The sequence below is a fragment of the Podarcis erhardii genome (genome assembly GCF_964252035.2).
Source record: "Podarcis erhardii genome assembly, chromosome: 3".
NCBI classification, from domain to species: Eukaryota; Metazoa; Chordata; class Lepidosauria; order Squamata; family Lacertidae; genus Podarcis; species Podarcis erhardii.
Window position 1 is genome coordinate 4,962,995 of NC_138507.1, and position 12,333 is coordinate 4,975,327.

The 12,333-nt window shown below is 41.4% G+C and overlaps 1 protein-coding gene across 1 annotated transcript in view; it reads right to left on the reverse strand.

Annotated features, from left to right (window-relative positions):
• Nucleotides 1–454: 454 nt before the first annotated feature.
• The window catches only part of MCM3 (minichromosome maintenance complex component 3), a 368,003-nt gene continuing 356,124 nt past the window's right edge, over nucleotides 455–12,333 (reverse strand). The window contains exons 11-18 of the mRNA XM_081855515.1: nucleotides 11,569–11,743; nucleotides 10,825–10,951; nucleotides 9,652–9,802; nucleotides 6,492–6,632; nucleotides 4,178–4,281; nucleotides 2,908–2,999; nucleotides 1,982–2,054; nucleotides 455–1,158 (exon numbers count right to left, since the gene is read on the reverse strand). Coding sequence (XP_081711641.1) covers nucleotides 960–1,158; nucleotides 1,982–2,054; nucleotides 2,908–2,999; nucleotides 4,178–4,281; nucleotides 6,492–6,632; nucleotides 9,652–9,802; nucleotides 10,825–10,951; nucleotides 11,569–11,743 — 1,062 coding nt within the window. The 3' untranslated portion in view covers nucleotides 455–959. The remainder of the gene's footprint in view (nucleotides 1,159–1,981; nucleotides 2,055–2,907; nucleotides 3,000–4,177; nucleotides 4,282–6,491; nucleotides 6,633–9,651; nucleotides 9,803–10,824; nucleotides 10,952–11,568; nucleotides 11,744–12,333) is intronic.

A 12,333-nucleotide genomic window follows, 5' to 3' on the forward strand; every position in this document is an offset into this window, starting at 1 on the left:
TTTTTAGAATGGCTTTTACCATTTCTATACATTTTCCATTTTAATTCTAGCTGCAAAACTCCCGTGGTATCAAAAAGGACAAGATAAAGACCAAAAGCAGAATACAAAAAGAAGTTTTTAGCCTTCCTAGCTCAATTCCCATATCACTTTGCAATGATAAGACACACGGCTGTCTTATGAGGGAGACATGTAGCTGCCTGTAGAAGTAATTTTCTCTAGCTGTATGCAAGATGAGGCTTCCAAGATCGTCCTGATGCATGCTATACTCCAGTAACCAAAATAACTTCAGAAGAAAGCAATTGCTTTCAACGTTATGTAACAGAAACATGACTCACCCATGATTTAATTTTGGAATATTTGTTCCCAAAGGCAAAGCTGGTAACGTATATAATGGGGAAGAGGAGCTACACATGAATACAGATACACAGTGAGAGAAATGTAATATTTGTAGAGCTGTCTTTGGTTGCAAATATACTTTAATAGCTTCATTCACTACAACCACATTTGGGTTATTTATTAAAAATCCGTGTCAAGTAATTACATTCATGAAGAAAATTTCAGCTGCTAAATAACAACAAATTGCAGGTATGATAGGCTGTGATGGTTGAGGGGACAAAGGTGAAAAGCGTAGAATTGCACCACTGCTATGTCAGCTTCTATATCTTTAACAACAGGAGATTTGCACAGATGTTTCTTTCCACCACTGGTTTCTTTAGGACATACCAGTGACTTTTAACGAAAGATTGCAATTAAGTACTTTTGAATGTAAATGTGTTCTTCCTTGCAAGAAGAAAAAACCCAAAGCAAATAAGCCGACATAAATGTTTTATAACATGGGCATCCCAAGTTGCAGTCAATTCTCCTAATCTAGATGGCTCAGGTGAGGAGAGCCAAACTTTTTAGATGGTCCCCATAGGAAGGTGCTGAAAAGGGGATTCTCCACACCAAGGAGTTGTTCATCAGATGAGGAAAATTATGTCATCTGACATCATGATCTGGTTGTCATCTTGCATCTGTTCCAAGGCCACCTTGACTTCCACAGATGAAAAAGGGTTTGGGTTGTCTCGATTGATGGACTCCATTAGGCTCTTCAACCCCACAGACTGCGCATGAGCAGCTTTGAATACCTCCAGAAGGGCAGCCTTGAATGCTTTCAGTCTGTGCAGGTAGAAGAAAACAAACAAGGAGTCAAACAGTATGGTTTGGCTACACAAAACTCGGCTAGGCTCTCAAGCCATGAAGCAGCTAAGATGCTTTTTAAAGAACAATGTTTGAGCTCTGAGTCTCCCACCGCTGTTTGCATATTATTCTCTGCCTCTGCCACAAGAGGCCACTGTGTTTCTGCAGCAGGAAGCAACAGCAGTCTGAAATCTCTATCCATCTTTAATAGAGAGAATACAGAACAGGATGAAAGAGGGTGAACTGAATGATCTTAAAAAGGCCAGCCATGAAGCCACGGAAGGAAATGCTTATGTTTATGCCTTATGAGGCGGGGGGGGGGGGGGGGGAGAGAGAGATGGGAAAATCCCTCGCTGGATCAACATGAAACTTAACAATGAACCAAAAGTGATGCAGCTAATTTGCATACCTTAGTCATAAATAACTAGCATTATTTGACAATCTTGGGTCTTATTTTAAAATTACTTTGAACTACAGAAAACTACAATAAGACTGAAATCCCAACTGCCCTTGGGAGTAAGTCTGGGAGTAAGTCTCATTTAACTCAATAGGACTTATTTCTGAGCAGACACAGTTGAGATTGCACTGTTAGCCTCTGAAAATAATACTGACAAATGAGTTTTCACATCAAGGGTCAGAATAAGCATGGCCTTCTTTGTTTTATTTATTTAAACTACCACATTTTCAAAATGACCAGCCACAAGACTACTTGTAATTCTACAAAGTCCCAAGGATCACACTAGTGCTTGAGCTTGCATACCATTAAACTCTGACCTGTAATATTTATTTGCATACTACCCACCTGGATTCAGCCAGCTTTGACTTAGTCTCACCAGTGCCCAAAGTTTCAGTAGTCTTGGGAGTGTGTGCCTCAACTAAATAATATCAAGGAGAGATGAGTTAGTCACAAAATAAGGGAATGCAATGTCAAGTATTCACCAACAAACTTTGATCTATTATACACCAGGAAACTTTAATGGACTCATCCTCTTCATCAAATGTGTCTAACTGGTAATTAATGAATAACAGATTTGTTGCTCTAATAGAATTGTTCAGTCTTTAAGCTATAAGACTTAGTTGTTTTTGCTGCAACAAACCAGCACAGCTCTCTCTCTCTGGAAATTACCCTATTTATATAGCAAATATTTAACAGGCAGCCCGTGTGGTCTAGTGGAAAGGCATCAAACCAAGACCTATGACTGATGCTATAATCCTACATCCACAAACCTAGTAACAAGTCTCACTGAACTCAGTGCGACTTATTCCTTAGCCATCTTCTGTAGGGCTGCCCTGTTACACACCTTTTTATTTCTTGATTACTGTTACCACAGAAAAATAAAACACTTTTTATGGTTAAAGAGCAGTGGATTTTAGGAGACACAAGAGCAAAGTTAACTCAAAAGGTTTGCAAGTACTGGAGAAACAAATACTGAGTATATGAACATTCCGGAATGGCGAAAATAGAAAAGCAACAGTTTTTCATAGTCTGGGGAGTTCTCCAAGGAAGTCTGCGAGTTGACACTAAACAGCTGCAAAGCTATCACACTTTCAGCAAGCTTGCCAGAGGTGAAGTGACTTTTTCAGCCATCTGCATGCTGAAATCCCTTGTGGGCAGATTCTACTGTGCAACTGGATCAAAAATATAGTGCGTGAATACTTTTTTTTTTTTTTTTTTGTCTGAACCCGTTCATCTATTAGCCTGAGAAAGATCAGAGGGAAACTGCTCACCTTCTGGCATTTCCTCTTCAGTGTCGCTGAAGGAATAGGGATCATGAGTCTCTCCTTCCACAGGCTCATGATCACTAGAACGCGTCTTCCTCCTACAGAAGGACCAAAAGTTTATATCAATATTCTCACCACCCACAAATGGATAGAAGATGCCTGGAGTGTGTAGATTTGTGGAGAAAGGGAGGGAGAGGAGATATTGAGCTAGAAACCTCATTTTATTTTTTTAAAACTGTTAAAAACTTATTCTGTGAAACACTCCCTCCCTCCTGTCTTCTACCTCCCCACCCTAAGCAGGGGACTGAAAAGGAGGGTAAGACTGGAAGCCAGTGACAACAAGAGGCAGAAAGCTACAGACTGAATAAAGTACCTTCTAGACCCTTCTAGTTTTATTACCTACTTCAGGTTTGTCCTTCAGATGGGTTTGAAACTTGCAGCCCTTCAGATATTGCTCAACTACAACTCCCATCAGCTCTAGACAGCATGGTCAATGGTCAAGGCTGAGGGAAGCAGTAACTCGACTATGTCTGGAAGCCCAAAGGTCCCCCCCCCATCCCTGCTTTATTATAAAGCAGTCCAAATTATTCCAGATTTTACATGAAAAGCCATATTCTATGCGGTAAACTAATTGTAGTCATTTACATTCCTGGTCCCTGCTACTTGTCTTTAATTTACGTGGATGTATGGGGGGGGCAATTATATTGCCTTTTGTTTTAGATGTCATTATTTGGGGTTGGAGAAGGAATGTACAACCCATCTGCTGTGCGTAGACTGCACTGGTTACCTACTGAAATGAGTTGCTTCAAAGCTGCCCACCTGCCCATCACGTGATGCTTCCCTTTGAAGCCCCAACTTTCAGAACTTCCAAGCAAACCTTAGCAAGCATCCTCGCAAGGGCTTTCCATAGGGCCAGAAGGGCATCTTGCTTGCTTTAAGCTCCCAATTGTTGCTTTTAAGTGCCTCCCTTACCTTCCCCGCACCTGGCATCATGTATGACTGCATCATGTATTACTGTGTGCAGCCACACAGCTTGTGCATTATGCAAAACACACACCATGCAACCCAGATTATCTGGGCCAGTGAACTGCATATAACTGTCTGAAAGCAACCCACCAAGTGAGCCATCGGCTGAACAGATAGTTGCAATGAGATGGAAATGCAAGATGATCCATTAAATATGAAAAATTTGTAGTTTTGCTCTCTGTTGCCCAATGAAGACTTTTTCTTGAAGAAGCACATGTGGGTTCTCCTTACACTGCTTTTCTTTACTTACCTCTTTTTCTCTCTCGTTTCACTTTCTTGTGTAGCTTCATTCTCTGTGTCTGGGTCTGAACCATCTTCAGTCTGCTTCTTTCGCTTCTTTTCTTTTTCCAAAACCTAAGAAAAGAGAGAAGCCCAAAGAATCTATAAGTAGGTCAACTAATCAGCCATTCGCTCAGGAGCCGAGAAGTCTCAATGGAAGAAGCCATATCACAGCCCAACAAGACAATGACAAAAATCCAACAACAACATACAAATCAATATGGCTAACCTGATCTAAAACACCCACCCACCCCACGAAAACAAAGATCACCACAGCCAATCACAAACAAACCACCACACCCTAGGCCTACTCCAACCTCTCTCACCACCAAAGGAACACAAGTGAATAGCAGAGAACCTGCACAAGCAACGCTGACACCAAACCCCACATATATTAAGTAAAATAGAAACATCGCCACCCAACCCCAACCCCACTCACCTTTCCCCCCCCCCCCACCTCTTTCCCCCTTTTCTTCCTAATGTCTCAACAAATGAAACTATTCTGTAAAAAATGTTACTTGAAAGGGACATTGCACATACTTTGGTAAACTAAGAAAATTTTTAATAAAAAAAACCAGAAGGCGCCGAAAAAAGCAGAAGCCATCAGCAATGTGGCTCCTTAGAACAGGAGGGTGAATCTTAGGTGGTTTTAAGCCTTAATTAAGGTTCAGTCTCCAAATAAATGAGCTACCCAACACATATAAGCTGCACAGAAGCATGGTGACTTCTGTGTTATGATTAATACTGCAAGGGTTTAGAGACAACATGTAGAAGAATGCAACCATTCGTTTCACAACACACCTGATAAAAACTGACTCTGATTTTCCTACTCGCTGGACCAAAATTATGTGGCCAGCAGCTAAGACACTTTTTTATTCCATCAGGCTTATGCAGGCAATTAAGAATACCTATTTCCACAATAGTTATCTGATTTAAACTCGTTTTATGTGGTTTTTATTGTATAGTTTTATGCATAGCTGTTGTGAACTACTTAATTAAAAAAATGAAATGGCAGTAAATAAATATTCTTATATAAATAAATGGTGGCTGTATGGACAAAGAGATTGATTTACCCAGTATAACTACAATCAATAAGTTGGCCACCTGTTAAATGCTTTGTAATTCAGGAGACTGTAAATTCTCCTACATGTCTCAAGAAGGCACAACCCACCCACAATCTCACTCGAAAGCCCCCAGGAACACTACTAGAGAAGCATCACTTAGTATAGCCACTGCAGCTTCTGTTGGCTCCAGCTTGCCGTCAATGACATGGACCTGAGATCAGGATCAACCAGCTAATGTCCAAGTAACGAGGAGCAGATTCATATACCATATTTTTTGCTCTATAAGACGCACACGACCGTAAGACACACCTAGTTTTTAGAGGAGGAAAACAAGAAAAGCCAGCAAGAGCCGCAGACACGCTCGCTCAGCACGCCTCTTTAAAGATACAAGGCAAGTGAAGAGAATTTTATCACCTATGCACAAATGCCCAGAAATCTGCAGGGGGCGGGGATGACAAGATTTTTGTCTCTTGGAAGGATACTACTACAACAACTGACTTATCAAGTGGTCCTAACAGTGCTGCAAGTCACCACATGGTAAATAGTTACCTGCGCTCTCTCATTCTGCCCTTGGCTAAGTGGGGCAGCACCATGGTGCACTTTCTTTTTGCTACTGAAAATCCTTTACCCTTCAGGAACAGGGATGCATGTGTTGCTTCAGCACAAGCAAACAGTCCTTTGATCCCCTCCTGAAGGACTAGTACTTGGTCCTGCCTCAACCCTGGCCAGAAGTCAAGTGCAACAGAGCTCTACTTTGTGCAGTAGAGCTGTGCACAGCAACGACCATTGTCAGGGAAAAGCTTCAGCACAGCAGCAATAATTCTGGTTCCTGGACTCAGCAGTGTGATGGAGTTCTCCTGTCCAATCCAGCGACATCTGTGTAGCAATTCACACAAGTGCTGAGCCATTACAAAACTCTGCACAGCAGATAACGCTATAGGTTTTGGAGCAGCAATACAATTAAGCAAACCTCTGCCACTCGATGAGAAAAGACCAGCATCCTCTTCTGCCGTTTGTGAATATGAAGGTAAAGTCCATATAATTACTGATCACTATAGGCCACCTTGGGAACATTACAGGGAAGAATACTTGAAATAATGGATGACATTAGTACCATTCAAGGATACAAGCCAAGCGCTACCAAATACCTGTCCCAGGTTAGAGGCATTTTTTTGTTTTCTTTTGTTATGATAACAGGCAATCCAACAACAGTTTGCACACCTTTTTGAAGTAGGCAAATTGCACCAGCTCTAAAGCAGCTTTGGCATCCTGCTTGTCCACTGTTTTGCTCATCCTGGCTTTAGCATGTGCAGTTGAGAGTCTGATCAGAGTTTCCAGCGTACGGGCCGTTATAGGGGAAGTCTGGAAAGCAAGATAGAACCATTGAGCTGCTGAATGATAAAAAGAATGAGACTCCCGTTTCAGGCAATCACTTTCAGAACAAACACGTAGCAGCACATAAAGGGGAGAAGCCACAGGGCTCTTTTACTATAGCCAAGCAAAGAGACTACCAAGGTTATGCAGCTGACAATTCAAACTGCATGACAAGCATCTGATAAGCACTAAATGCTCCTGTAATCTTCCACAATGTGAACTGCAAATGTCTCTCTCTCTCTCTCTGGCTCTCTCTCCTAGGCAGGAGACAACTACATGCAGCCTTTGAAAAAGGAAAAAAAATATGAAAACCAAATACAGTCCATACAGACACTTCAGGTTGCATTTTTTCAGGTTACAGAACCGCCGAAACCCGGAAGTACCGGAATGGGTTACTTCCGGGTTTTGGCAGTCGCCTATGCACAGAAGCGCTAAATCGCGCTTTGCACATGCGCAGAAGCACCAAATAGCAACCCCCGCGTGCGCAGACACGCCGCTGCGGGATGCGAACGTGCATCCCACATGGATCACACTCACAACCTGAGCGTCCGCTGTACATGTAATTTCTCAGATCCATAAAAAGAATCTGCCCACCCATCTGCCAATACTAGTGTGTTACATGCAGATGCAATTTTTTTTACAAGTGTGCTTTAAATTCAATGGGATTTTAATCGGCCATAACATTATGTTTGCTGACTGGGAACAGTTGTGGACCACAGGTATGAAATTCACGGCATGTAATGCCTTAAGAGAGAATATTATGAAAATGATATACAGATGGTACATGACCCCAGTCAAGCTTGCAAAAATCTATCATCTGCCCGATAATAAATGTTGGAAATGTAAAGAGACTGAAGGTACATTCTTTCACCTCTGGTGGACGTGCCCAAGGATTAAGGCTTTCTGGGAAATGATCTATAATGAATTGAAAAAGGTATTTAAATATACCTTCTTGAAGAAACCAGAGGCCTTTCTCTTGGGCAAGGTCGGCCAATTGGTGCCAAAGAAGGATAGAACTTTCTTTATGTATGCTACAGCAGCAGCAAGAATACTCATCGCAAAGTATTGGAAGACACAAGATCTACCCACCCTGGAAGAATGGCAGATGCAAGTAATGGACTATATGGAATTGGCTGAAATGACCGGCAGAATCCGAGACCAGGGAGAAGAGTCAGTGGAAGAGGATTGGAAGAAATTTAAAATCTATTTACAGAAACACTGTAAAATTATTGAATGTTAATGACGTTGGAATAAAATGAAGTGGTTCTAGTAATAAGGTAAAATAAGAATATGCAAGAAGGGATGGATATCAGATGAAAATTTGAAGTTAGAATATGTGAAGATAAATAATTATTATTATTTTTTTAAAATGATTTTTATTAGTTTTACAACACAAACAAAAAACAAACAAACATAACACGACTTCCCCATGCCTCCCCTTCACTGCATCCTTATTTTAAATTTTTTTAGCAATCCTTCATCCGTTTTTATATTTAATTCTCTTTAAAATTTTCTTAAGTTTAAATTTTTACAGCTGTAATTCTTTATATCAAATCCCTTGACATCTTAACATTCCGAAATTTTACAACAGTTTTTAAGATAAATTTTAAATTTTTCCCAGTCCTCTTCCACTGTCTCTCTCCTCTGGTCACGAATTCTGCCGGTCATCTCTGCCAGTCCCATAAATTCAGTCACCTTGGTCTGCCATTCTTCCAGAGTAGGTAGTTCTTTAGTCTTCCAATACTTTGCCAAGAGAATTCTTGCTGCTGTTGTTGCATACATAAAAAATGTTCTATCTTTCTTTGGAATCATTTGGCCTACCATGCCCAAGAGAAAAGCCTCCGGTTTCTTTACAAATGTCCACTTAAGGATTTTCTTAATTTCATTATAGATCATTTCCCAGTAGGCCTTAATCTTCGGGCAGGTCCACCAAAGATGATAAAAAGTTCCTTCGCATTCATTACACTTCCAACAGTTGTTATTGGGCAAATGATATATCTTTGCAAGCTTGACTAGGGTCATGTACCATCTATAGATCATTTTCATTATATTCTCTTTTAAGGCACTACATGCCGTGAATTTAATACCTGTGGTCCATAACTGCTCCCAGTCAGCAAACATAATATCATGACCAATGTCTTGTGCCCACTTAATCATAGCTGATTTGACCGTTTCATCCTGTGTGTTCCATTTTAGCAGCAGATTATACATTCTAGACAGATTCTTAGTATTGGGTTCTAACAATTCTGTTTCTAGTTTTGACCTCTCCTTCTGGAATCCTAGTCACGAAAATAAGTAAATGAATGTAAGATATTATAAAAGAGGGATCTTTATTTTTTATTTTTTATTTTTATGTTAAATTTTTGGTTTTTGTAATTTTGTATTTTTTTGTGTGTTATTATTTTGTAACTCTTTTCTGTTAAAAATGTAATAAATATTATTTTAAAAATAAATAAATAAATAAATTCAATGGGATTTTAATCCGAGGCTACAGGCTCCACTCCTAGATTTTGTATGTTATGGATGGGGGCCAGGGAACATTATGATGCTCAGGTAACTTCCATCTGCACAAAATCCTCTTATTAAGCAGTGCTGCAGCCCTATAGCATTGTTCCCCTGCTGCTGTTATTCAGAGAGGAAAGTGAGGATTTCCAGGCCAAGTTCGGCTGACTGAAAAGCAGCTAAGCTGCACATCGGAAAGCAAAACATCTGCATAGTCAAGGCTACTTTGATTCAAATATACAGTACAATTATTTGTTCCTCCTAAGAGTTCAAAATAAACATTGCTTTTACCTCAGCAGTCCAGTGGTGTAAAGTAAGCTGGGGAACAAGCACATGCCCATTGCCATCCAAAAACCTCTGCAGTTCAGCAGGTGTCTGAACTTGGGTTTCTTTGTGTCTTAACACAATGTTCTTGTGCTACACATACTATGTAATTTTCTCAATTTCAGCTTTGCTCTTCTCCCCCACCTTTTTCCCAGTAAAAAGAACCCAGCTGCCTACTCACTCTAGCCACATCAGAGCTGATCTGGTCCTGACTGCGAAGAGAAGAATATTCCTGAGCGATGAAGGCTGCTGCCTCCTCCGTCAAGACTGGCTTGATCATCTTGGCGAAATGAATGTATTTCCTCATGAACTCCACACTAACGATCTTCTCTCTGTTTGGCAAACGCAAAGTGATCAGGTTCTGTAAGCAATTCAAACTAGGTTCCTCCCTTCAACGGGTCGAATACACAGCCCTAACTGTAAAAAGAAGAGAATTAAAGCCAGCAAACCACTTTGCCATTTCCCTTTTACGAACCCTGCAGCATCACACCCCCAAACTAATCTTTGTATTAAGAACTGTGGTGGAAGCACCTTGCAGGAGGGATTTCTCAGAAGAATGCGCAGGGACGGGGGGGGGGGGGGGTGTGCCTCTCTGGATGACTCTCCTTACCTCCAACTCCCAGAACTGGCCTGTGCAGAGAAGGCAAGTAGTGGGGGGGGGGTCCCCAACACAAAAAAAGATGGGAGGGGCGGAATCTTCTCTATGAGGAAGAGCAACAGTGCTTAAGGCTTTTATGTTTAGTGGGGGGGACCTACTAAGGGGGGGGTAATATGAACAAAAGCTTATAAACTCATAAATGCTGGAGCCGAAAGTTCTCCTCTCTTGCCACAATACATGTCACCCAATGACTTTGAATTGGCAATAGATTCACCACAGATCACAGTAAGTGTTAAGGAAGTCAATGAATTCATTTCCACAAGGTGCAGGGCTAGTTGGGGGTTGGATAGCTTCAAAAGGTGGGAGCCATGGAAGATGCATCCTATCTATAGCTAATCCCTGCAATGAGAGGCTGGCGAACAACAAGAGTAGGGCAATTCCTTCCATCTCCAGCCTGTGAACTTTCAGACACACAGCTCACCATTGGAAAATAAAAGCCGGACCTTTGGTTTGATCCAGCTGGGCTGCTCTTATACTATCTAACCAAAACTTCCTGTCAGTTCCCGAGAAAGCAAAAATATAGGGAGTGTGTGTGTAATATAGGGCCCCTGAATATAGGCTATTGATTTGCATTTCTATACGGTTTGAAGGATGTGCTTTAAGCCACCTGTGTTTTAAGCTACATTAAGTGGGGCAGGAGAAGAGATTACAGCAATCAATCTATCTGCAAGGAGGAAGACTGTGGGAGGCACTCACTTCCTCCTCTTAGGCCCATGCAGTAGATCGTCGTGTTTTTCATACACCTGCAGCTCGTGGTCCTCCTCCTCAGCAAAGGCAGGATCATCGGTGGCCAACAGCTCAACGGTGCTACCCAAAGGCATGGCTGGAAAGAGAAGGGAAGGGTTGCCTGGAGACATATCTAGGTCACATTCAATTACTATAGCAACAGACACAAAAACCAGCACCTTCTCACTGTACTGTTTCCTGAAAAGCTCCATTTAAAAGAAAAAAAATCTGAGCAGCAGGGATGAGAAGAGCCAAGCTGCCAAAGCTCCCTCTAATAACGAAAGCAGGCATGGTGAAATAAACTTGTATTATTGGTCCATTTTTTACTCTGACTCTACCCACAAGGGGCATGTTTCCCAGGAGGAAATGTGGCCCTGGGGCTGAAATGGTTCCCTGATCCCTGTGATAGGAGAAAAGTCTTCTGATTCTTCTCCCCTACACATCTGCATGCTAATTTTCTATTTTCCCCTCAACTTCCAACCTGGCTTCCTATTAGTTGGGGTGGAATTCCTTATCTAATGTTAGGAGCATCCCTGCGTTCCACAGGCAACTTAGCACGATCATTCCACCTCCCACAACAGCAAGTGAAGACCTAAAAATATGCCATAGAATAGCAGGAGTGTTGCTTGCAAAAGAGAGAATCCCTGGGTAACTCCGATTAATTCTCATGTCGCACAGGATTTCCCACAAAACTTTTCGGGAAGAGAGACTCACCATCTCCATCCTGTTCACCAGCTGCTCTGTAACGATGCATCCGCAAAACATGGTCCGAAATCTCCCGATCTAGCTCTGGATCCATTTGATCCAAGACAATGAAGAGCAAATCAAATCGAGACAGTAGAGAGTCCTGCAAGCCAATGTTCTCCATGGGGGTTTTGTATTGGTCATACTGTAAAAAGTTATATGAAAAAACAGCACGTTCAGCCTACAATTGTTAAGGGTATCTTATTCCTAAAAAGGGAAATAAGGCCTACTGGACAGGGAGAGCGAGAAACCCAGCATTTTCTGAAATAAAAAAAATAAGAAGCACAAATATTGCTACTCATGCACACCATGGTACTGTTTTTGAGCACAGAAAATGCAGGTGAATGACCGCCAAAGCTTGCCACTCACATTCCCCTCATTCTCTATTACATCAAAGAACTCCATTTTCAAATAAAGACAAACAAACACAAACCACTGTGGTGACTCTGGTCTACTTGGCATGGCTATTGCCATTTTTAAAGCCAGTTTTGGGAGCAGCAACAATCACATGTCTATTCATATGCATATATACCTTGTTCCCTTTGCTTACGTATTGCAGCACTTTGTTTTAATTGTTTAATATTAAATTACCCACCCTGAAATCTTATGTAAGGCAGGCTATAAATCGATTAAGTAAAATGTGTTTGGCATGTACCTGGGTCATTACATCGTGAATCTCCTGTTTCTGTCAGCAAACACCACTCATTGCATGGAAGACCACAATATCAACTCACG